The 26,094-nt window shown below is 37.1% G+C and overlaps 2 protein-coding genes across 13 annotated transcripts in view; one reads left to right on the top strand and one right to left on the bottom strand.

Moving 5' to 3' along the window:
• Window positions 1-20,450, top strand: part of ATAD1 (ATPase family, AAA domain containing 1) — an 82,624-nt gene extending 62,174 nt beyond the window's left edge. For 4 of the 10 annotated variants that reach the window (XM_005671257.3, XM_001927977.4, XM_013983524.2 and 1 more), the window contains 2 exons: window positions 4,550-4,683; window positions 7,065-19,357. In XM_005671257.3, coding sequence (XP_005671314.1) covers window positions 4,550-4,683; window positions 7,065-7,185 — 255 coding nt within the window. In that variant the 3' untranslated portion in view covers window positions 7,186-19,357. Of the gene's footprint in view, window positions 1-4,549; window positions 4,684-5,083; window positions 6,380-7,064 lie in introns of those variants that run through there. The other 6 variants (XR_002338604.1, XR_002338606.1, XR_002338603.1 and 3 more) reach the window with 6 other exon arrangements.
• Window positions 7,043-26,094, bottom strand: part of PAPSS2 (3'-phosphoadenosine 5'-phosphosulfate synthase 2) — a 98,048-nt gene continuing 78,996 nt past the window's right edge. For 2 of the 3 annotated variants that reach the window (XM_021073104.1, XM_021073105.1), the window contains 4 exons: window positions 20,454-20,589; window positions 18,970-19,238; window positions 17,509-17,738; window positions 16,270-16,943 (listed from right to left, as the gene is read on the bottom strand). In XM_021073104.1, coding sequence (XP_020928763.1) covers window positions 16,802-16,943; window positions 17,509-17,738; window positions 18,970-19,238; window positions 20,454-20,589 — 777 coding nt within the window. In that variant the 3' untranslated portion in view covers window positions 16,270-16,801. Of the gene's footprint in view, window positions 16,944-17,508; window positions 17,739-18,969; window positions 19,239-20,453; window positions 20,590-26,094 lie in introns of all 3 variants that reach the window. The other variant, XM_021073102.1, reaches the window with a different exon arrangement.

Genomic DNA, 26,094 nt, shown 5'->3' with positions numbered 1-26,094 from the left:
TAATTGCTGACATGGGAATATCTAATTTCCTAGTAGCTGGAGGCATGTTGTTACTGAAATAAAATAAAAATTAATATTTTAAAAGATGCTTCAAATCAGTAGCACAGACATTTATTTAATGAGTGTTGTCATGCTTATTTATACATTCCTGCACAGAATTAGAGTTTTTGATGCAAATAGATGACTAGACTTTTATATTTTGAGTTTCTTTCTTTGAAGAAAAGAATGAAACTTCCGAAATGATACTGTTTCCCAGTCTTTCACAATTCTTTATTGATGGATTCTTAACACAACTTATTTAAAGAAGGTAGTATGCTGGTTTGGGCTTAAAGTTTTAAGTATAAAAATAATTAAAACTAGGAGTTCCCGTCGTGGCGCAGTGGTTAACGAATCTGACTGAGAACCATGAGGTTGCGGGTTCGATCCCTGGCCTCGCCCAGTGGGTGAAGGATCTGGCGTTGCCGTGAGCCGTGGTGTAGGTTGCAGACGCGGCTCGGATCCTGCATTGCTGTGGCTGTGGTGTAGGCCGGTGGCTACAGCTCTGATTCAACCCCTCGCCTGGGAACCTCCATATGCCGTGGGAGCAGCCCTAGAAAAGACAAAAAAATAATAATAATAATTAGAACTAATAACACTTATACCTAATCAAGTATCATGTCTGACACTATAGTAAGGATAGTTTTTTCCCCCCTATAAAGACTAACCTGAATTTATGTATTATCTTTAGCAGTGGAAATAGTTAACAAGCATGGGTTTAGGAGACAAACCAGAGGATCCCACATTTCCTGCTGTGTGAATTTAGCCAAATATTGTTTGCATCTGTGTACCTCATTTTCTCACTTAGAAATTGGAGACAATGTCAACAATCTCATAGAATCAGTTTGAGAATTTAAATTAAATGATACATATAAAACGCTTTGATTTCCATGCAATATACAGTCAATGGGGGATGTAACAAATAACTGTACACAGATAAGTGCTATTATTTCACGCTATTTTAGGAGTTCATTAATTTATTCCTGTTTTGATCCCAGTACTCAAAACCTTTTTTAAACTTGGGAATTGCCGTCATACTTGCCTATGGAAAATAATTCTCATTACTTCATTGTTTATCTACAGCCATTATCTTAAAATGAAAAAGCTACTTTTAGAGTGCTTGCTGTGTGCCAAGAATTGTGGTGAGATACACATTGCTTTATTTAACCCTCAGTTCATTTAAGCAGTACATATTAGTACTGTTTTATACTCAAGGAAACTGAAATCCAAAGAAGTTATATACTAAGTTGCCCAAAACTACATAGAAAAGTAGTGATGGAGCCTTCCCCTTAACCATTATGGAAGGCTACCTCTATTTACTAATCTTGCTCCCCCAGTGACTGCAATCTTCTTTTCATTCTTTCTTTATACTTGTTTTATTCATCTTTGTGACTTTACAAGATTTGTGAGTGGTTAGAACATAGCGTGGCCCAACAAAGGAGTGGGCAAAGGATAGGGTGGAGGTATTGATTGTTTGAGCGAAGAAGGCTAATTTTTAACATCTTGAAGAATAATTTGGAAGGTCTTTTTAAGCTAAGTATTCAAATTTTTAAAGTTTATTATATCTTTTAAACATATACACAAATAACTTTAAATCTTCCACCCAAATTTAAAAGCTGATATTCAAATGTTTTGCTTCAGGAGTTTCCACTTTGGCACAGCAGGTTAAGGATCCAGCGTTGTCTCTGCAGTGGCTCAGGTCACTGCTGAGGCGCAGGTTTGATCCTAAGCCTGCAGCAGTGGGTTAAGGATCCAGCGTTGCTGCAGCTGAATCAGCATAGGTCACAGCTGTGGCTCAGATTCAGTCCCTGGCCCAGGAACTTCCGTATGCTGTGGGTGTAGCCAAAAAAAAAATAAAATAAATTATGTATATGTGGCTTCATACCAGCCTTCCTACCCCCTACCACCACCACATCATCTGCAGTCCCTTGTAGAGAACTCAGTGCTGTCCTAAAGTTAAGTTAGGTAGTGTATATCAGTTCCATAGATGGGTGATGATAGATACATAATACATGTACAGGTGTAGGTTATTTTTTTTCTTTCACTGTTACAAACTGTAGAGAAATTAGATGCTTGTATATGTCTGATTTCTTATGTACACATGTAAGAAGAGTTCCTAAGACACAAAAAAAAACCCTTAAACTTCAAAGAGAAAAGTGCAGCTGTAATCAGACTTAAGGCTTCTAGAAAGTGTAGCAAGATAAAATGAACAAAGTGAAGAACAGGCCACTTGGAAAATATTTGCAGCCTTGTAACCAACAAAGGACTAATACCCAAATTATACAGAATTCTTATAATCAGTTGGTCAAGTTTTATGTTTGTACCTTAGATCACAGATACTAACTATAACTAGCCCTGGGAACTTATTGTCTGGTATATCAATATGTTAAGATGTAAGTTACAGATCTCCCAGTATTATTGTGGATTTGTCCGTTTGTTATATTTTCCTGGTGAATTATTTTTTATTATGTAATGATTTCTCTTTGCACTTGTGGTGGTTACTAATGAATTTGGACTCGTTCGTATTTTAGTGCTTTCCAAGTGTTATGCTTTTTTTTTGGTTTTCTCCCTAGACCCCACCCACCTTCCGCCCTCCTCTTCCAGTTCTCCTCCCTCCCCCAGTCCTTCACGCTTAAGTGTTGCTCTGGTGTTCTTCATTCCTTTTTCCCACTTTCTCCACTCATTTGGAAGTTACACATTCTCTTTTAGTGCTACTTAGTTCTACATGGTTTCTCTACTCAAAATTAAATTTTGCATATATATATATCACATATATAAAATGTGTGCAGTATATATATATATATATATATATATATATATATATATATATATCACAACTTACTTTGATTTATCTATATATAGTTTACCGTTCTCCTTGCTCGCTCCACACCTACCTTCTGGGATCAGTTTCATTTTTATCAAAGAATATGTGATTTCTCTTTAACCTCCACATTTAGGAATGAGGATATTGTCATGTGAAGTCACAGTTGCAGGGCTGACAGTAGACCCCATGTCATCTTGCCTCCAAGTTTCTTGTCCCTGTGTAGAGTTGTTATTCTTACATAACACTGGATCTTTCATAAAGACAAATGGGAATTTAACAACAAATAAAGGTAATATTTCCAATCAACTTGGGAAAAGTAAATGTTAATAAAAATGGTTAGCTATATGGGAGAGAAATACATCTGAATCTCTACTGCATTGACCTTGGGCAATTTATTTAACCTCTCCCGGTTTTACTGTTATCTTCAAATGAAAATGAGAATACCTCCCTGCAGGATTAAATGAGAGTAATCCATGTAAAGTGCTTAGTACAACAAATGATACATAAGAATCATTTAATAGACAGAAGTTAAAATAATTTTTTCCAAAATCATGGACTTGGAAAATAGACTTGTGGTTGCTGAGGGGGAGGGGGAGGGAGAAGGATGGACTGGGAGCTTGGGGTTAACAGATGCAGACTATTTCCTTTGGAATGGATTAACAATGAGATCCTGCTGTGTAGCACAGGGAACTATGTCTAATCACTTATGATGGAGCATGATAATGTGAGAAAATAGAATGTGTACATGTATGTGTAACTGGGTCACCATGCTGTACAGTAGGAAAAGAATTGGGGAAATAACTATTAAAAATAATAACCAAAAAAAAAATCTTTTCCTTCATCATTATTTCTTCTTAATCTACATGTAAGTTTAATTATCCCAAGTCTGTTAGGTGCCCAGGGGGATCACTTAAAAAGATGGCTTGACTGCATAATTTTAGGTTGGGGTGCAAAACCGTCGGTGCTGAATAAGTATTGAGGTAGTAGCATTACAAGTAAAATGATGGTTGGAATATTTGAGTGGAAATACGATTTTTGTAATGGACTCAGGACTTAATGATACAGGCTATTTGCCAAGTCTGTTGACTGTACAGAGAATTGTTGATACGCAGCCAACCTTCCTAGGAGGTACCAAAGTCAATCCAGTGGTATTTGAATGTCCATTCTTTCCCATTACTCTCATATATCCAGTAAGAATTATTTCTGTTTTGGTCATAATGACAGTTACTGAAAATTAAATTTCAAATAGTAAGCTCTTACAGTTAAAACAACTAGAAACTGAAAAAAAAATTTTTTTTTTTTTGGTCTTTTTGCCATTTCTTGGGCCGCTCCCGCGGCATATGGAGTTTCCCAGGCTAGGGGTCTAATCGGAGCTGTAGCTGCCAGCCTACGCCAGAGTCACAGCAATGCAGCATCCAAGCTGCGTCTGCGACCTACACCACAGCTCACCACAGCACCGGATCGTTTAACCCACTGAGCAAGGGCAGGGATCGAACCTGTAACCTCATGGTTCCTAGTCGGATTCGTTAACGACCGTGCCACGATGGGAACTCCTGAAAATATTTTCTAATCATTCTCCTTTCATGCTGTTCCAATATGCTTAAGTTTCTTTAATTCTAAGCAGAGTGGTTGGATATATCTTTTGCAGTATATTTTACATTTGTTTTTTAAGCATGTTTTATGTTTAAGGTGGATAGGCATGTGGACCTGCTAGAAGTTGCCCAGGAGACTGATGGGTTTTCAGGAAGTGACCTAAAAGAGATGTGTCGAGATGCTGCCCTCCTCTGTGTCAGGGAATATGTTAATTCTACATCGGAAGAAAGGTATGTGTATTTAGAGTCGATATCTTAATATTTGTCAAACTTGTAGAACTTTTTAGGTTAGTGTCTTTTAAATTTCCTTTATAATACCAACTCTGCTTATGGAGTAAAAGTTAAGTTGGAATTAAAAATTCCCTTAACTTTTAATTTATTGTCTTTTTTCTGAAGAGGAATTCTAGAAATGAATTTGTAAGGGGAGATGGTTATGGGAGCATCTGGAATGAAGAGAAAAAAGTAAAAACTTAATTTCTACTGAAAATCCATAAAATGGATCAGAGAAAGCTGGCAGAAACTTAAGGCTTGCCTAGCTCTACCAGGCTGACAGCTGTTCTAGTATCCCTAGATTTTGTATTTTAAATTTTTAAAATTCATTTCATATGGAAGTGTGTGCCTTGTCTTCCAGAAATTTTGCATTTATCGGAGCATGAGGACATTCCTGTGGACTAGACTTCAACTTGTTAATGTATTTAATAAAAAAGTCATTTGTCATTGCAGCAAACTTTACTTGAAACCAGTTCCAAAGTGTTATGAGCTTGAGAAACCAATTTTGTACCAGCCATATTAGTGAATTATGAAATAACTCAGTCCTGGTGAATCCATGTCCCCCTGTTTCCCGTGAGACCACTTGCTTTGAACCAGTGTAACACTACATTTCTAAACCCCTGTTCAAAATACCAACCTCCTCTAACCTAGAGTTTGGTGACTCTTAGCAAACAGTTATACTCTGAGGGCTTGTGTTGAATGAATTCTCTACCACTCACCCCCTTGTTTCTTAGTCTCCCTTCATCCTCTGAGGATTTCACTCCAGGGGACCTGGATTTGCCAGTCTTCTTCATGTTTTCAGTTACATTGCAATGCCATAGAAAGCTTTGCTTAAAAAAAAGTTTTTCTTGATGTAGAAAGGATTGTATGAAAGCTACCCTGTTAACCAGTAACTATGCCTGCACTAGTTCTGGATCATAACCTTAGTGCTCCCTTGAGTCTCTTTGTGGAGAGGGTCACTCTGTTTATTTGTTGCCAGATTAATCCACCTACTCTAGCTCCAAATTTGGGAATACTTTTGACTTTTGTAGCCGAGAACCTACCTTTTGTAGATTTTTATTCTTACGTATAAGTTAAGAGGGGAGGGGGGATGATCTATGAATAAATTTTGCTTAAATTAATTATGTTAATGAAAATTCTGTTAGTCTGTTGTCCTATAAAGCCCTGAAAATTTTATATTCCAGTATGAAATATCTGGGTAATCAGAGTTCCCGTCTTGGCGCAGCACAAACGAATCCAACTAGGAACCATGAGGTTTCAGGTTCGATCCTTGGCCTCGCCCAGTAGGTTAAGGATCCAGCCTTGCCATGAGCTATGGTGTGGGTCACAGATGCAGCTCGGATCTGGCGTTGCTGTGGCTGTGGCATAGGCCGGCAGCTGTAGCTCCAGTTGGACCTGGGAATCTCCATATGCTTCAGGCGCAGCCCTAAAAAAAACAAAAGACAAAAAAAAAAAAAAAAAAAATCTGGGTAGTGGATTATGTTATCATAACTTTTTCCCTGATTTTTTTCCCCTAAGTGTATATTACAAAGGAGATATTACATATTGGATTATATTTTTCTCCTTATTAAAGTGAGGAGGACCTAAGAGTAATTGATTTTTATTAACAGCAAATAATTTTATTTTCAGTTTTTCAGAAGCTAAGCATGTAAGTGAATAGATACCCAACTACTACTTTTTTTTTTTTTTTTTTTTTAGCTTTTTAGGGCCATACACACAGCATATGGAGATTCCCAGGCTGGGGTTCCAATCTGAGCTACAGCTGCCAGCCTACACCACAGCTACAGCAACACGGGATCTGAGCTGCGTCTGCGACCTATGCCACAGCTCACAGCAACGCTGTATCCTTAACCCACTGAGCGAGGCCAGGGATCGAACCCACAACCTCATGATTCCTGGTCAGATTTGTTTCTGCTGTGCCACAACAGCACTCTGATACCCGACTACTACTTTTTAATTCCAGTTTTCATGGGAATAACTTTTGATTCCTTGATGAGAATTTTAATCCCATTTAGATCGACTGACCCACCTTTATATTCTCATAGTGAAGTACTTGATTTTTAGTTACCCTAGCTATAATAGTTAGAGCCAGCCATTTTAGCTTCCTACCTGTCAACAGTCAGTGCTTTTTAAAAATTTCTAAAGACATATATATGCGTAGATTGATCCCTCAGAAGAATTTTCACAAAATTCTTAATTGTGGTTGTATCTTGGGAAAAAATTTTTCCTTTTTTTTTTTTTTTTTTTTGGGTCTTGGTAAAATATTTTAAGACGTGTATTGTGAAGTTATTTAAATATTTGGTGGTGGGTTTTTTTTTTGTTTTTTTTTTTTTTCATTTTAGCCATGATGAAGATGAAATTCGACCTGTACAACAACAGGACCTACATCGGGCAATTGAGAAGATGAAGAAATCAAAGGATGCAGCATTTCAGAATGTTTTAACACACGTTTGTTTAGATTAAGAGTAAAGAGCATTTGTATAGTTCAGCGTGATCTAGTTTGGTATGCCCTCTCATCATTAGTGGAAATAGAATGGAAGGAGGAAGTGTGTTCTTTAAACAGTGAGGGAGTTCTTTGTTAGTGACACTGGTTTTATACTCTGAATTCTAAGTTATTGAGATATAGTTGTTATATAAATGGTATTACTACTTAATGAAAAATCATGAGGAGGAACAATTTAATCAACCTGAGTGTGGGTGCTTGTGTTTGACCTCTTTAGCCATATGTTGCAGCCTTATAGTGTCTAAGCTGGTCTTAAAGTAACAAATGATTCACTGAGTCATTAGTGAGAATTGGGGATGTGGTTTAAGTGCTGGTTTCTAGGAATGTGTGTGTATGTGTGTGTGTGTATATTAAATGTATATATTCACACATTTTATATTGACATTCTGTAGATAGGTTTGAATACAGAAACTTTTTTTTACCCCAACTACTGAATCAAAAAGTACCAAGTAGCAGATAGCAAAACTAAGGTTAATGGTTGTGTCTGAAAGGTACAGTGATTCAGCCCTTTCTAGTTGTTACTTGTTTCAGTTTTTTTTTAAGTTGATTGTTTCTCTGCAGTTGAATAGCTGGAGTCAGCCACGTCTGAATACTTAGATTTGGCTCAATTATGGATGTCAGGATAATCAAATAAAAATACTTGTTCAGTAGTCAGCATTGAATGGTTGTCAGGCACTTGTGTGATCAGCACTGATTTCATCTCTTTCTGCAAACACACTGAGTAGAGACATTTTTTAAATTGATATATATAAAGGTGGATTGAAAGCCTTTCAAAAGAATGGCTTTGAAAAACCTCAGTGCCATTCAGTACATGTATGTGACTTTCATTTCCTTATTTAATGTAACAGTTCTGTTGTTTTAAGCATGGTTTTTTAATATTTTAAATTTATATGTTCTTTAATTGTGGTCAGATATAATTTGGTCACTAAAAATGAAATGATAGTTAAAAACAACTAGCTGTTACTACACGTGCTAAAAATACCCATTTTGTAATTTTAATTTTTTGTTTCTTAGCATATTATAAGTTATGCCCTACTTAATACAAATATACACATCAAAATCCCCATATTGTATTTGTAGTCATTTGTGCTATGTGTGCAAAATATGACATTTTCTTGTCCAAAATTTCACTAACCAGAATTCTGTTATAGGCACTTAAACACCAAGCATAAGGAAAATGGCACAATATGATCTTGAGGTGCCCTCTGAATCATCAGAAAGATTAAATCATGCTTCATACATCTTTGTTTTTATTGTATTTTTTTGAAAATTTTAAATCTTTATTCATGAGTTACTGGGTTAATTTCTTTGATAATTTAAGTCTCTCCTTGGAACCCATGGGACAGTTTGTTCTTTAATTGTTGTGCTCTGAATGGTAGGGTAGAGGTTCAGGTTTTGAAAAATTGTGAAGATGATTGAAAAATTGAGTGCAAAACACAAGATACCAAAAATAAAATTGTCTCCATTTTTAATAACTATATTCTATTATTTTATAAATATGTAATAAAGAGGTCCCTCTTGAGTTTTTCTCTACTTATGCCTTGGTCTTTTTCAGTCATGTAAAACCTTATAGGGTTGTTTTGGTTTATAAAACTTGCCTTCGGACTGTTTTTATCTTGCTATAACTTTTATAGCATACATTCTAGTGTCTAGTCATTATTTTGTTTCAGTATAAATTTCAGTAGTCACAATTTTAATTTGATGTCATATTGATCAAAATAAGGGGGTGATATCTCTCTTCATGCCTTTTTTTTTTTCCTTTTTCGACTGCGCCTGTGGCATATGGAAGTTCCCAGCCAGGGATTGAATGGATGCAAATCACATAGCACCAATGTTACATCTTCAATCCACTGTGCCAGGATTGAACCAACAACACCACAGAGATGAGCCAGACCATTAACCCATTGCATTCCAGCAAGAACTCCTTTTAAATCTTTAAATTCAGAATATCTAATAGTAATAGTTATAAAACTTATTATAGTCTTAATAATCTAATGAAATTAGAGAAATGCACTGAAGCCAACAATCATGACTCATCTAAGCATCTTAATGCCTTAAAGTAATTAATGAGTAATTTATTATACGATATTAAAGAATATTTAGTGTTATATAATTATCCTTTTGCTGCAGACATGTATTTGAGATAAACTTTTGACATGCATTGGATTCCAAGGTCTAAGGTATTTCATTTTGGGTAACAGTTAAGAGTACTGGATCCAGAGTTAATACTGCCTGAGTTTTAATCTATGGCTGACATTAATTAACTCTGTATCCCCGATCTAGTTACCTAACTTATTTGAGCCTCAGTTCCTCATTTATAAAACAGAGTGACAGTTGCACCCACCTTTTAGGGTGTGTAATGAGATGGTGCATGTAAAGTACCCAGCATAGTGCCTGGCTAGTTATTGTTCACGTTAGCTATCACATCATTTTATTACCTTTACACACCAGTGTACATATCTGTTGACCAGGCTCAGTTTTTGAACATTCTTGATGCTTAAACCATTTCCATGATCCCTGGATCTCTACTCTGGGGATAGAGGTAAAATGATCACCTGTGATGTTTCTCTAAAAGCTCCATTGTTAGAAGACTTCTGGTAAGTCTGATGTTTATCTTGAACTGTTCCTAGGCCTTTTTTGAATAGAGTTTAGAAACTCATTATTTGAATCAATTCATTGTCTCCTTTTTAATTTATCTCCTTTCTCATTCAATCTCCTTGCCTGCAGGGTGATCCACAACTCATTATGTTATCAATAGATGGGTTGGACTAATCTAAATATTCTATATGACCACAATAATCTAACATTGCTTAGTAGCTGTAACTTAAAGGTTTGGTGTTGAGGGTGTCTTAAGCTTTGAGTGTACCTGTATAAAAATGGCACATTCCTCAGCAATTTGTTTTCCAACTAGAATTGTTTTATTTTTGGGCAAATGTTACCCATTTCTGGATAAGGGACATGAATTAGATGATGCATATTTGATAATTCTCTTTTTAGGTCTCTTAAGGTCAGTATCAGAATATTGAATACAATTCTGATATGCTGAGTATATATCCTACATGACTAAAACCCCAGCACCAACTGGAAGCCTCACATAAAGCCACAGAATCATTCCATTTAGAGCTGAGAGAATCTTTAGAGAGCTTTCTTTACCAATTTGTTATAGATTAGTTACCAAAGATAGAGTTTCCTAATTGTCTCAAAAGTTATAGCACTCTCCCCCCCTTTTTTTTTAAATTGAAGTATAGTTGACTTACAATGTTGCATTAGTTTCAGGTATACCACAAAGTAGTTCAGATATATATACATACATATATATTAAAATCTTTTTCAGATTTTTTGCCATTATACATTAAGATACTCAATTTCGTTCCCTGTGCTATAGAATAGGCCCTTGTTTGTCTTTTTTTATATATGTCTGTATGTATGTGTTAATCCCAAACACCTAATTTATTCCTCCCATAACCTTTACCCTTTAGTCATTATAAGCTTGTTTTCCCTTTCTGTAAGTCTGTTTCCGTTTGGTAAATAAGTTCATTAATATTTTTTTTTTTTTAGATTCCACATATACATGATATATTTGTCTTTCTCTGTCTAACTTACTTCACTTAGTAAGATTATCTCTGTGTCCATCCATTTTGTCAAAAGTTATAAATAGCCCTCTGCACTCTGTACATGTATAATTGAAAATTCTGTCCAAGTCATCATATTCATGAAATTGTATTGAGAAGATATAAGGGCATACCTTGTTTAACTGTGCTTCTCTTTATTATGGTTCACACATAGTGGGGGGTTCTTTTGTTTTTGTTTTTTTAACAAACTGCAGGTTTGTGACAACCCTGCATTTTCAGGTAATGGTTAGCATTTTTAGCAACAAAGTATTGTTTATGGTATGTACACTTTTTTTAGACAATGCTGTTGCATACCTAATAGACTATGGTGTAGTGTAAACATTTACATGCACTGGGAAACCAAAAAATTTGTCTGACTCTTTTTATTATAAGATATTTGCTTTATTGCAGTGGTCTGGAAACTTACAGTATCTCCAGGGTATGCCTGTATATAGCACAGATGCCAAATGCAAATGAAATCAAACCCAAAAGAAATTTAGCATGTGAGTACAAACAAAACATCTTCAGTAACACAATGTAAATTTTTCACTACTATTACTAATAACCACATAAGGGTCTCATTAAAACACTGGACTGGGGGTATATTTTGTGATTTCTAATATTTACTGTTATAAATATGCTTGAGAACACTTTTAGATAGAAGCATTTGTGCTTTGAAATACAGTTTCATTGAATCTTAATGCTGCTGTGGAATGTATGAAGGACAGAGGTTTGTGAATCATGACAGCTCAGTTTTAAAACTAGAGCAAAACATTGAAATCGTTACTGACATGCAAAATTTGGAACTAAAACTAGAACACAGTGGAGTATGCCCACTGTTTTGAACATACTTAGCTTCCAGAAATTCTAAGGTTGACCAGGATTCTCAAACGGAGGATGGAAATATATCATCCAGTGAAAAAGTCCTTTGCAGACATGTCTGAAGGAGATGAGTATCATCTACCGGGCCATAGTCATAGTCTTGTAAAGAGTACCATTTAGGGTTCTATTACAAGCAGTCAACTCAAGCTGACCTAAGCAATAAAGAATTTATTTGAAGGATATGAGTAGCTCTTAAAATCAAAGGGAAGCTGAAGAATTGGACTTAAGTTAAAATCTCTGAAAGCTCCAGGTGTTTTATCAGGAATTGCTGAAGAATCTCGTTTTTATTCCTCTCCCTGGATTAAATAAAGTCTAAGTGTTTATCTTTAAATTGCCCCATTCAGTATTCACAATCCTGGGAGTGTGCAAACCCAGGTAAAAAGTCACCTGGCAGCCCTGGAGCTTATAGAGAATGGCCCTGTAGGAACTCCTTTGACTTAAATGATTTGAGAGCAAATGCAGTTGACCTTTGAATGGCACGGGTTTGAACTGCATTGGTCAACTTACCCTCACATTTTTTCCAATAGTAAATACTAGTACTACACAACCTGCGGTTGTTTGAATCTTCAGATTGATTTCAAACTGTGGATGCAGGGGAACCATGGATACAGAGGGCCCACTATAAATTATTCAGGGATTTTTATTGCAAGGAGGGTTAGCATCCCTAACCTCTGCATTGTTCAAGGACCAACTGTATCTAGATTTACTGGTCAACTGCAAAAGAGGGTGGTATTTCATCCAAAAGAAATTAAAAATTGTGGAGAATATGGCTGGACAAAAAAATGGCACATGACACATTGGTCACACGAGGTCATAAATGCATGCTTAGTGAAGGGCAGTCAGTATTATGATTCAGGTAGGCATGCTGGATATATAGTTTGTGTGGCCAGGCCTTCAAGGACTGCTAGATCTAATCCCATAAGCTTAACCACTTGATGATGGAGTGCTACTTGGTCTGTCCAATTCTTTAGCTAGATGATCACTTTTTAACTTGTAATTTATTTTGTTCCAGATAGTAGGTATAAAAAAGAACAGTGAAGACTGAGGTATAACATGGTTAGTACGTTTATAGAGGCCAATCTTTTAACTAGTTTAAAAGACCAGATCATTATTGGAGTTGTTTATGTGAAAGTAGGTCATTATTATTTCAACCTGTGCCAAGCTGAAATTTATCTTTGAACTATTAATGGAAAGCAGGCTTATGCAGTAAATATAAATCAAAATTTTTCTTTACCCACAAGTCTGTATAATACATAAGAACTTTCACAAATGTTATTTTAAGTAAAATAGGTGCAGAACAGGTTTGAGTTTCTAAAACAAATCAACCATATTTAAGAACTTTATCATAGAAGGTGTATTACTGATTCCAGCAAGTACAAATACATGTTAAAAAGCTGTGCCCATCAGTTTGTTGCCTATGTATTTGAAGGTAATAAAATTGTGTTACTTTTTAAAACTCTATAGTTTAGATTTCTTACTAATTGAGACTGGTCTTCCCTGCAGTTAATCCAAATGAGGAAGTCTGTGGAAAGAGTAGTGGCTTGAGGGGTTAGGAAGGGTACCACAGTTTCAAAACATAAGCTATTGAAAAACTGTAAGGCTTACCTACAAAAGGCTTGTCTCTATTCATCAAGACTTCCTTGCATTACCGCTTTTTCCTAGCCTTGTAGAAAAGTAGTATTTTTATTTTGTCTAGGTTTTTCTCTATCAAACTAAAATGTCCAAACTCTAGCCAGTGACCTTTTACTTTTAATGGTAATTCCAACAAAATTACAATATAAGCAAAAAAAAAAAAAAAGGCACCTTTGGAATGTATACTAGTGAATTGCTTATACATCACTTTCATCATTTGGTGAAGGTATATGATGAGTGGCCCAATAATAGTTAATATTGACCAAGAATTAAATGCATGCTAGAGGAAAGTAAAAAAAAAAAAAAGTGATTACTCTTTCAATTCCTGTATCTTGTTAATTCTTGATAATATATGCATTATTGGTAGTGGGATAAGCATAACTAATAGAAACCTGTATCATTCAAAAGCGGGAGTTGCCGTTGTGACTCAGCAGAAACAAACCCGACTAGTATTCATGAGGATGCAGGTTCCATCCCTGGCCTTACTCAGTGGGTTAAGGATTCAGCATTGCTGTGGCTGTGGTGTAGGCCAGCAGCTCTAGCTCCAATTCAGTCCCTAGCCTGGGAATGTCCATATGCTGCAGGTGCGGCCCTAAAAAAAAAAAATCTCAAAGACAAAAGCTGCACTATGTTCCGTCAAACCTTTATACATAAGTACAGTTGATTGTTCTGGTGCTCATCTAATTTCCTGATTACTTACCTATCAGGAAAATATATTGACAATCTGTACTAGACCTAAAAGTCAGGTAATAAAAGGAGGATGAGGAAAAAAAAAAAATGAACTTGCTGTTTAAGTCACTAAGACTTGTTTCTTCTTTCAGGGAAGATGGGTTGGAAAGGAAATCTTGTGGCCTGATATGAATTTTGGTAGATTTGTAAGTACACCATTATCTGACTGAATGACTTACATATGTCCTTCCAGGATTTTTTCACACTGCCCTGTACAGTTTGGCATACTCCCTCAGGACCTTAAATCTTATGTACTTACACATTTCCTGCACTACTTTAAAGTTCCACTAATTGTCACTAGGAGCCAGCAAAGTAAGGATCTAGGGAGAGAGAGGAAATGGTAGTAAGTGGCAGCTTTGAGCTGGCTATTAACACCAGTTTTTTTTCAGAGTGAGGACCAGCAGCAAAGATATGCATGAAACCTTCAGGAGAGAAGGGAAGCAGGGACTCAAGAAGGGAAAAAAACCCAAATCTCCAGGCCTGTCAGAAGGCCACTGAAGGTGTGGGTAGAAAAAGGTATCCTTTCTGGGTATACCAGTAGCAGCTGCTAAGGTAAGTAGAGATGTGGAAGTTGTGGGAAAAAATGCAAATGCTCCCAACCCTGCTGGTGAAACTCTTTGGAAGCACTTTGAAGAAAAGGGAACAAGTTAGAAAAAAATTTGAGAGGTCATCGGATCCCCCATGCGTTGAAATCCTGGGGTGAGTTCCCTGAGAAACACAGTCATCTCTGAAAATATCACTGCAGTGCTTGGCTGAGATCATATGTCATTCACATCACAGCTTTAAAAAAATGACATGAACAAAGACAAACAGCCTCTTAATTATGGTCTGAAAGCTGCTGTTTCTCTCCAAAGTCACAAGGGCCTCAGCCGAGTGATGATCAACCCGTACTTGATGTGATAAGCAGAAACAACTCAGCCTTCGTTTTGAGAAATTTATTAAAATAAGAACAAACATCAATTGTACATAGAAATAATCATTTGCACTAAGTATAGTACTAGAGCAGAAGAGCAGTTTTAAATATATTTTTAAAAATCACAAAATATATTGGTTAAGGCACTATAACTTGTCTCCAGTTTTCAGTAAATATGCCATTTTTAAAAAGGCAGTAGTGAGGACCTCTGATTACGTGGATATAGGCACTATACTATTAAAGACATACTTTGCTGTGGCCATTGTATGTAATTTATTCTCAAAAGAACTTTCATTAGCTAGGATTAGCATTTTTAAAAACTGAATATGAAAAAAAAAATCAGTTTTCTCTTTCCAGTCTAAGTCTCTTCCAGAGAGACCTAGGTACAAAAAGTACTATTTCTTCATATATTCCTTAGTAACAAGGAATTATGCATAAGGTGCAAAAGATGGCCTCCCAGAAAGTAAAGCCATCAGCAGTTGGATATCTCAGAACAGCATGAGTCTTTGGGAAAAGTATTTTTTCCAACTGTAATAAAATTAGCTAAGTTTGGAAAACCCTGGACCTTTTAGCATCCAAGAAAGCTGCTTTGTAAGTGCCTTCCATTCAAGGAGTTTTGTTAAGCAGTTGGGAGGAACCAGGTCTAGCTCCTGTGCTGTACAGTGTAGACAGAGCACTGGCCTGGAAGTCATGTGGCCTGGGTCCTGGCTCAGTGCCACCAGTACTTCCTAAGGATGCCATTTTGGCACTGTCATTACAGTGCTCATTAGCTCGTGAAGACTGCGCCTGTGCATCGTCCTAGTTTGGTCATCTGTAGGATGAAAGGGTTGGAGTTCTCTGCATTTTTGTCCAGTTCCAGCAGCTTGCTAGTCTGATAGTGTGAATTGTTCTGGGTCACAGCTGATGCCACTGCAGTTAATAGGTGCAGCCTCTCCCTAGGACACAATGTCCACAGCAAAGAGGAGAAACATTAACTTTCCACAACATTGCCAGGTTGTTTGAGCCCTGGGTACAAATCTTTTCAACTAAGCCCTCTATACTATTTAAAATCTCTGTTTAACTACAGTTATATTATTCACAGCAAAGTATTAAGACTTCTCTTCCTATTAGGCAGTGTAACTTCTGTGGCAGAACTTGATTGCATAGATCTCTGAGATAACTGCACATTTTCACACATTTGGTTTCTCCAGTCAGGTCATTCTTCGGCACATAAGAGACTGGGCAGTAAGGCTGGATAGGCCCGAGACGAAATATTAGCAAGAATCTTGATGTGAGGGTTGTTTTTTTGTTTTATTTTTTTCAGCTTTATAGAAGGAACTGTCCATCTGATTTCTTTTACTACTGGTGTATGACATTGGGAGAGTGCAAGCTGGCAAGACTTAAGCTGGAAAATGCGCTTTACTTTTTGGCAGGTAAACTGGACACATGGTCAAAGCTTTAAGAAATCTAGGACCTCCTGCTCAGATGCAGTAGAGAATATATCTTATTTTTTTCTGAAATGATAACAATGTAGCTTTTACCTGTTAAGATTAGGTCTTCAGTTTTGCTTTATATATATATACATATATATATAAAGTTTTGCTTTACCTATATATACACATACATACAGATATACATGTGTGGGTATAGGTGTGTATGTGTATATATATGTGTGTGTGTTGACTTTAAATTATAGACATTTTTACCTTATTATAAAACACTAACTTTAAAATCAGTCATTGAGAAGCAGTTGGATACAAAGCATCTAATCACAAAAATAGAAAAGGAAATCAAAGAGCACTTCAGAAAGAAACTGGTGCTGAAAGACTTTTAGTTGTTCTTCTCCAGGGACCTGTAATAATCTGTCAGGACTTTCCATGCTTTGGGGGCCATGAAGCCATCTGGGGGATTTTCTCCTTCCCGGGCCAGCTTCCTCATTCGAGTTCCTGAGATGAAGTCGAACTCATTGTGCCTGTTATGGGGTAGCAGCAAAGGACTCAGCACAGGTAAATAACATCTGCCTTCAAGATCCCAGGACTAGGCTATGGGTTCTTAGTCCACATGTTTTCTTTCTGTAAAATGCTGCATTTTCTAAAATAAGCAGTTCACTAACTTCAGTAAAGGAACTTGTGGGAGAAAGGGAAATGATGGCAGCTATCCATTCAGTACCTACTGTGTACCTGCTCAGTTCATGGGAAGGGTCTTCTGTTTCTCTGCATACTTAGGTGAGCTCTGAGCACTGTGAGTGCTCTACAATTACTCATTGAAATGTTTTTCTGCATTCACTTTCTTTAATGTGCCAGGCACTCAGTGCATGCTCAAGGAATATATGTTTAAAAAATAAATATTTACAAGCTGAATGTAAGGGGCTATACTACAACTTTAGGGAACACAAAACACATAAGCAGGTCTTGGCTTCCAAGGGACTGATTCCAATTAGCAGTATGTGGACACACACGGAGGAGTTTTCCAAAGTTTCTGCCTCATCATTCTAGTTGAACAGATGTTGATTAAAGAATTTTCCTCTAAAAACCTACCTTGCTGGATCATAGAAGTCCATGGCTTTTTTGGCTTTGTTGTAGGCAGCCACTCGGAATGGAATGATTTCCACAGAGGTGAGGCCAGGAGCCATAATCAAGACCTTTCCCCCATGAGTGGGTTCATACAGGTCTTTCTTGGTCTCAGGGTGGGGCATTCCTGCAGGGTCCCGGCCTACAATGTAGAAATTGGCCCCTGCAATCATCCGGGACCTGCAGTGCCACTGGACCTAGAAAACATCACATATAGGACATGCTGATCATCACTGGCCAATCCTGTGGGTCCCTGTTTACAGAAACACCCTTTTATTCTGCTTTTAACGTAATTCAGTGATATGAGTCAACTAATAATTGCAGGAAAGTCAGCGAGGTGTCCAAGACTCTTGCTGTCTTCTGCTTGTTTATACCAGATAAGATATAGGAGCCTTAAAGCTAAGTATCCTCCCTTTTAGAACCTGAGGTTATATTTCCTAATATCTTCAGATAAACAGCCCAGAAACACTCAGGGAGTACTGTTCTATAGAACTATATGGATTTTACTTGCCAGTTCCCTAATCAAAATAAGTCACAGTTTAAGGTAAATTACAAAGTTCAATATCTCTTATCATCTGACTGCCAATAATCTAACTTTCAAATGCAGACGTTGATTCTATTTTTTTTTTTTTCTTTCTTTTTGTTTTGCTTTTTAGAGCCACACCTGCAGCATATGGAAGTTCCCAGGCTTGGGGTCGACTTGGAGCTGCAGCTATAGGCCTACACCATAGCCACAGCAATGCAGGATCCAAGCTGCATCTGTGACCTACACCACAGCTCACTGCAACACCGGGTACTCAACCCATTGAGTGAGGCCAGGGATTGAAGCCCCATCCTTGTGGATACTAGTTGAGTTCATTACCACTGGCCACAACAGGAACTTACAAGTTACCCCCTTTTAAGTTAATATAGAAACACAGAAGATGTGGAAGAGAGCAAGGAGCCTGGAACGTTGATCTGGTTGAAGAGAATTAATTCACTAAACGCTGTCGGAGCATTCCAAAGGTTGAGGCCCTTTCAGTTCTCATACTTCCTGCAAATTTGTTCAAGTCCACTGCACCACAAAAAGTCTGTTTGATAGGCTTATTGGGCTCTGATAAACAGGAGATATTAGGCTTTTAAAGACATCCTCTCCCTTCTAGTGCCACTCACGGAGTGAATCACCTACGAGTAACTAGGACTTCTGAAACTGAATACAGATAAGCTGTGTTATCCACTTCATTCATACACCAACAGATTTGATGTGGTATTTTCTAGCATTTTTATAAATACTAGATGCAAATATAATTCAGTTGGTTAAAAAAGAGAGACCCAGAGATTTCAGAATCTGCTCACCAGGAAGAAGAATCCCAGGGATTATTTTGCACCTCAAGGTAGAATTTGACCTGCTTTTCTGAGTCCCATAGCCCAGCTCAGGGAACTGCTCACCTCTGTAGGGCCAGCATATAACATGGGAGATGGGAAGATGGCAACAATGGTTGACTTGGGATCTAGAACCTCTTCTTCCAGCACAGCTGAGTGCTGCTTCATTCTCCAGTCCAGGGGCACATCATCATCCTTGGTCCAGCCACCTAGAGGGTGGAGCAGGAGAACTGGATGCTTATAGCCCCTCTCCAGGAGCCGGCGGCGAGTATCCTGCATCAACAGAGCATGGCCATTGTGGACAGGATTGCGCAACTGGAATGCAAACACTGCATCTGGAAAAGGAAAGCAGACATGCAATGTCTCTGTAAGAACAGAAGGGAAAAGACATGGCTGTGTTTATTGTTTAGTGCACTTGTTATATCCATTTTTAAATAATTGGCTGGAGAATCCACCTAGGTCTCTGGGTGTGTTACTACAAAGGTACCAATCAGTGCCAGACTGCTTAGACAGGGTCAGGATGCAGAGGCAGGAAGCCCCAAAGGGAGAGCCTGGCTCAGAAATGAGAACATCAGTTGCCAAGACCTTTCCTGCAAACAAAGCTCAGGCAGCGGCAGGCGTTAATCACTCCTCTTAGACCCTCTCCAGTCTCAGTTCCCTTGGAGGAGTATTGATAAGGAGCATTTTCTGGGGTCTGTGAAATGTTTTAACAATTTAAAGATGCAAAAAATATTTCACTCTCACTTTAAGGAAATCTTCATAACTTCTTTACTTAGTGATGGACTTGAGAGGCTTAGTTTTTCTTTCTGGTTATGAAAGAAATTTATGTCCATTACAGAAATACAGAAAAGCCCAAATAGGATATAAAAAACAGAATATAAATATATGATAGAATATAAAAATTTGTCTTTTTCAAAATATGTGAAGTGAAAATCTTCTCTTCCTCTTGGTCCAGCTCCATCCCTAGAGAGGTAGTCTTCCTCATTTTGCTGCATATGCTACCAGAGACTTCCTCTTCTACACACACTTCCTCTTCTACACACACAGGTAATTCAGGGTGTTTTGTTTTGTTTTTGAATGGCCATACCTACAGCATATGGATGTTCCTGGGCCAGGGATTAAACCAAGCTGCAGCTGGGGCAAACACCAAATCCTTTAACCCACTACACTGGGCCAGGGATCAAACCTGCACCTCCACAGCCACTGCAGTCAGATTTTAACCTACTGCTCCAGACAGGAACTCCACAGGTTTAAAAAACAATTATTATATTTTATTTTGTTTTCCAAAATTATGCTATACATATTATGCAATTTGCTTTTTCACGTAATAAATATACTTTAGGTATCTTTTTATCGATGCATATTGTGAACTTCTGCAAAATATTCCAGTAGTTAAACTTTATATAAACTGTTTACATATCAATGGACATAACAATAGAAAATGTTCCCAGCTTTGCAAAACTATAAACATGCCGATTCCTGATATCCTTACTTCTGTAATCAGAGGGTGGTAAGAAGTAGTAATAAATACAGTAGAGCCAGCTACATACCAGCATTCATTTCTTTACATTTCCGTTTGATCTCTAGTGGTGTCAGGCGGTATTGGTCCAACCCATCATTCCACCTTATTCTCTCCAGCACCTGAAGGTCACCACCAACCAGCCAGTCCCCACTTTCCATCACCATCTAGAAAGACCAATATTTAAAGTTATTAGTGATTAATATTGCTATTTCTAAAAAAAATTCTCCTTCAGGACCAATCTTGGGTTGCTTGAACTGCTGAAGGCAGTTCTTCAACATTTCTAGCACAGTAGATTGTTTCTCCTAAACTCAGAGAAATAAAGGTAAAATGAAGAAGCAGAGGAACCACTCGCAATTAAAAAGCAAAGAGAATTCCCCTGAAAAAACAATGAAAGAGACCTCTTCATTCTAATAGACACTGAGTTCAAGAAGGAGATAATGGAAATATTCAGGGAATTAAAGCCATTGACAAATGCAGATTACTGTAAAAAGGAACTAGAAACTGTAAAGGGATGCCAAGAAAAATTAGAAAACTCATTTGCTGAGATGAAAACTGAGCTAAAGGCAGTGAATAGCAAAAAAAAAAAAAAATAATGTAGCAGAAGAAATAAATGATCTGGAGGATAGAATAATGGAAATCGCCCAATCAGAACAGCAGACAAAAAGCCGCATGGGGGGAGTGGAGCCTCGAGGTGTGCTGACCGTGGATCACCTGAACACAGCTACACCCTTGGCTTTACTGTCCAGCACCCAGACAACCCTCGTGCCACCATCGTTCCCAAGGGTCACCACTCCAGCACCAGAAATCTGTGAAAGCAACAATAGCTGTTTCCTGTTTTGACACTAACGCTGATAACATTACCTGCTTTTGAATAGAATGTAAGGTAAAATCTACTGTTCAGATAATTCAACAGTTAGTGATTGCCAGGTAGTAACTGGCACAGAATTCTGTGCCCACTGCTAAACTATCAGCAACCAATTCTACAGCAAAACCCACAACTCTGCCTTCCCCTTCTCCATCTTTGACCGCAGCTAATACATCAGGTACAGGTAATACCACTTTAACTCCTGCTGCTCAACCTGTGTAGAGGTCTGTCTTTGATGCAGCCAGTTTCATTGGAGGAATTGTCCTTGTCTTGGGTGTGCAGGTTGTAATTTTCTTTCTCTATAAAGCCTGTAAATCTAAAGAACGAAATTACCACATTCTGCAAACAGACCGGCTAAATTAACAAGGATTGGCATGTAACTGAAACCAAAATATCTTTCAAGATGTTCCACATGGAAGACACTATTTTAGGATCTTTAAATTTTCTAAGGATACATATAGGAGCATGGCCCTTAAAGAAAAACCAGTTCAATCATTTTGCTCAGTGGAAATATTTAAAATATTCTGCATGAATCCTGTGGCTGTTTTATTTTAAATGGCTGCTGCTGTGGGATTATGTTCTCTCTCTCTCTCTCTCTTTCTCTCTCTCTCTCTCTTTTTTTTTTTTTTTTTTTTTGTCTTTTTGCCATTTCTTGGGTCGCTCCTGCGGCATATGGAGGTTCCCAGGCTAAGGGATGAGTCAGAGCGGTAGCCCCGGGCAAATGCCAGAGCCACAGCAATGCAGCATCCAAGCCTCGGCTGTAACGTACACCACAGCTCATGGCAATGCTGGATCCTTAACCCACTGAGCAAGGCCAGGGATTGAACCCGCAACCTCATGGTTCCTAGTTGGATTCGTTAACCACTGAACCACAACAGGAACTCCTGTTCTCTCCTCTTGACATGTCAAATGTAACTTTAATATAAGTGATGGAAAATATCATCCTGTGGAGACAACCTTATGATTCTTTTGGCAGTTTAAATGTAGTTATTTTAAACCCTAAAACTGCATTCTTTTCATCCTAACTCAGGATGTAGTTTAGTGACTAGAATGGAGAAGAATGTGCCAAATGAGCATCAAATGACCTTGTATCATTGAGAAAATAAAGAACAGTGCCTTAAAAGACAGATTGAAAGGTAGACTATAACTTAAAATGTTGATTTGTTCTTTCACATTAATAAAAGGAAAAGGTCTGAGAATGTAATTGTTGATGTGAGCAGTTAGTAAACATGCTTTTAGAATCATGCTGTTAGTATTTAATTGAAAACTTACCTACTTTATTTCAAGCCTGAGTAGCTTAAACCAAAGGATGTTATAGAAAGTCAAAAGCCTTCATCTATTAAACCTGCCTACATTTTTCTTATGGCTGTTCAAATGTATGGAGATAAAGTTGATTTAATTATGTTTTCCTTTGTACTTCAAAAAAGTATCCTCACACTGCCATACCTAAAAGGAATTTCCACTAAGCTTTCTTGAAAAGTAACTTCTATTAGGCAACAAAGAAAGGAGTTGTTTTATAATCATTTCCTATTTAAAATGGGACAATCATTTTACGTTTCCAGATAGCAAATGTAAGCAGTGTAATTTCAGAAATTCCAAGGATTTTTAGTTGATTGTATTATGTGGATTTTTAATGATGATTGCCCAGGATAAAGAGATGGTTTTTCTTCTTTCTACTCTCCCATCCTTTTTTCTTCTTAGTTTCAATTACTGTAGTATGGCAAGAATGCATACTTTTATTTCTTTAGTTTCCTTATGAAGCACTAGTTTTTTTCAGGTTTAGAGGGGTACTTCTTCCCCGCCTTTGAAACACTGGATTAATCCAGGGAAAATGAGCTTTTGCTTTTCTAGGTCATTAAGGTTTTTTTTGTTTTGTTTTGGTTTCTTTAGCCTATAGAAACTTTTTTTGTCCCTATCATAAGCCAAAATTCCTTACATTTAGATAATTAAAGGTTCTTAAAATGAAGATTTACTGTTACAGCTAAAGTTTGTTTTACTTTCACATTTGTACATACACCTGATGTTCTCAAGTGCCTTAATTGCTTAAAACCTCTGTCTTCAAAAGTTTTGGGGAAAAGGTACACTTACCTCACTTTTTGTATTTCCCTAGTAATAATATTCTAGATACTTCACAAAAAATTTTATTCCGGTGCCATAGCTATTCGTTTTTAGTGCTATAAGATACAAGATTCAGTTGAAAGTATACAGATTTTCCATTCTCCTGAGGTAGTAACAATTAGTTACAGTGGTATAATTGTCATTTGCCTAGATATGAATACCTTGTCACATATTAATGTTAACACTGCAGCTATTTTTGTGAAAATGTAGCTAATGAAGCTTCTCCTCTTTTGTAATTTTGAAGATGGCTCTAACAGAATCATAATATGAAATTAGGCTTTGTTTTGTTTTGTTTTCCTTTTTAGTGCCATACCTGAGACACATGGATGTTCCAGGCTAGGGGTCACATTGGAGCTGCAGCTGCTGGCCTGCACCATAGCCACAGCAATGTGGGATACAAGCTGTATCTGTGACCTATACTGCAGCTTATGGCAATGATGGATCCTTAACCCTCTGAGTGAGGCCAGGGATCAAACCCACATCCTTATGGATACGAGTCAGGTTCTTAACCCACTGAGCCACAATGGGAATTCTGGGAATTAGATTTTACAATAAGAGCTCTTACAACAAAACTCACAGCCTTTTCCCATCTTCCTTTAGCAGTGTAGTATATTGAGCCATTAATAATTTTGGGGTTTTTTAATCCAGAAGGAATATAGAAAGTTTTCCAGGCTTTTCATCTGATTTGTTCATGCAGATGTATTTCTTTTAAAACCCCTTATTTTACCTTACAGATATTTGTTGCACAGGCAGATACTGCTGTGTTTAGAAAGTTCTATTTCAGTGTATTAAAAACTGCAAAACCAATCTGTGTCATATTGATTTAAAATAAATCTGCATGTTTATGGGGGTGAGCCAAATAAAAGAGAATGAAAGCAATATCAGAAAACTATAGGATACTATACAGCATGCCAATCTGTGCATAATAGGGATTCCAGAAGAAGACAAAGAGATTGAAAATGTATTGGAAGAAATTACAGCCAAAAAATTCCCAAACCTAAAGAAGGAAACATATCTTAAGAACAGGAAGCATAGAGGGTCCCAAACAAGATGAACTTAAACAGAACTAAGCTAAGACACAAATAAAATGGCAAAAATTGAAGATGGAGGATTCTAAAGGCAGCGAGAATAAAACAAAGTTAATTACGAGTGAACTTCCATAAGGCTATCAGCTGATTTCTCTACAGAAATGTTACGAGCCAGAAGGGAGGGGCAAAATATATTCAAAATCCTAAAAGGGAAAAATTTGCAACCTAGAATACTTTGCCCAGAAAGATGAATAAAGAATTTCTCAGACAAGCAAAACTAGAATAATACAGCAATACTAAACCTACCCTAAAAGAAATATTGAAAGGTCTTCTCTAAATAGAAAAGAAGCAAGAAGCTGTAGGAAAGAGAAAATCACAATTGAAAAATAAATTATTGGCATTGCTGTGGCTGTGGTGTAGGCTGGCAGCAACAGCTCCAATTTGACCCCTAGCCTGGGAACTTCCATATGCCCCAGGTGTGGCCCTAAAAAGATAAAAAATTAAAATAAATTATTTGAGTATACAGATTTTAAAAAATTGGAAGCAATGATAACCAAAACGAACAGCAAAAAGATAAATATGAAGATGTAAAAGAGGACATAAGAATCATAAAATATAAGGGAGAAGAGTAAGAAAATGCAGAATATTTATTTATTTGCGAGTGTGAGCCTATATGACTATCTAAAATAGGAAGGGGAGCAATGTATACATCTAAGGATGACCTGACCCCCTTGCTGTACAGTGGGAAAATAATAAAAAAAAATAAAATAAAAAAAAATAAAAAATAAAATAGGAAGGGGTTTAACATACTTGAAAAACAGGGTAATCACAAATTCAAAACATAAAATAGGTTCACAAGAAACGAAGAGAACACAAGCATAAAGTAAAAGGAAATCATCAAATCACAAAGAACAAAGAATAAACAATCAACTGGAAAACAAGGTTTAAAATGGCAATAAATACCTATCTATCAATAATTACCTTAAATATCAATAGTCTAAATGCTCCAATCAAAAGATATATACTGGGTAGTTCCCACTGTGGTATAGCCAGTTAAAGTTAAGGATCTAGTGTTGTCTCTGAGGCAGCACAGGTCAATCCCCAGCCCTGACCAGTGGGTTAAGGACCCGGCATTGCCACAGCTGTGGCATATGTCACAGCTGCAGCTTGGATTCAATCCCTGGCCTGGGAATTTCCGTATGTCACAAATGTGGCCAAAAAAAGAGAAAAAAAACCTACAATATGCTGCCTACAAGAGACCCACTTTAGGGCAGAGGACACACAGATTGAAAATGAAAGAATGGGAAAAGATATTTCATGCAAGCAGAAATAACAAGAAGGAGGGGGATCACGTTATTCATATCAGACAAAATAGATTTTAAAATAATGGCTATAAACAAGGACAGCATATAATCAAAAGATCAATTCAAGAAGTGGATATTACTCTCGAGTATATGCACTTAATATAGGAGCATCCAAATTCATAAAACAAATATAAAGGGAATACAATAATGGTAGGAGACTTTAATCCCAACTCACATGAATGGACAGATCTTCCAGACAGAAGATCAATAAGACAACAGAGATACTAAAGTACACAATAGAAAAGTTAGATTTAATTGATATTTTCAGGACATTACATCCAAAAAAATCAGAAT

Source organism: Sus scrofa, chromosome 14 (genome assembly GCF_000003025.6).
Source record: "Sus scrofa isolate TJ Tabasco breed Duroc chromosome 14, Sscrofa11.1, whole genome shotgun sequence".
Taxonomy (NCBI): Eukaryota; Metazoa; Chordata; class Mammalia; order Artiodactyla; family Suidae; genus Sus; species Sus scrofa.
The sequence above is the reverse complement of the archived record's forward strand: the minus strand, read 5'-3'. Positions and strand labels throughout refer to the sequence as shown.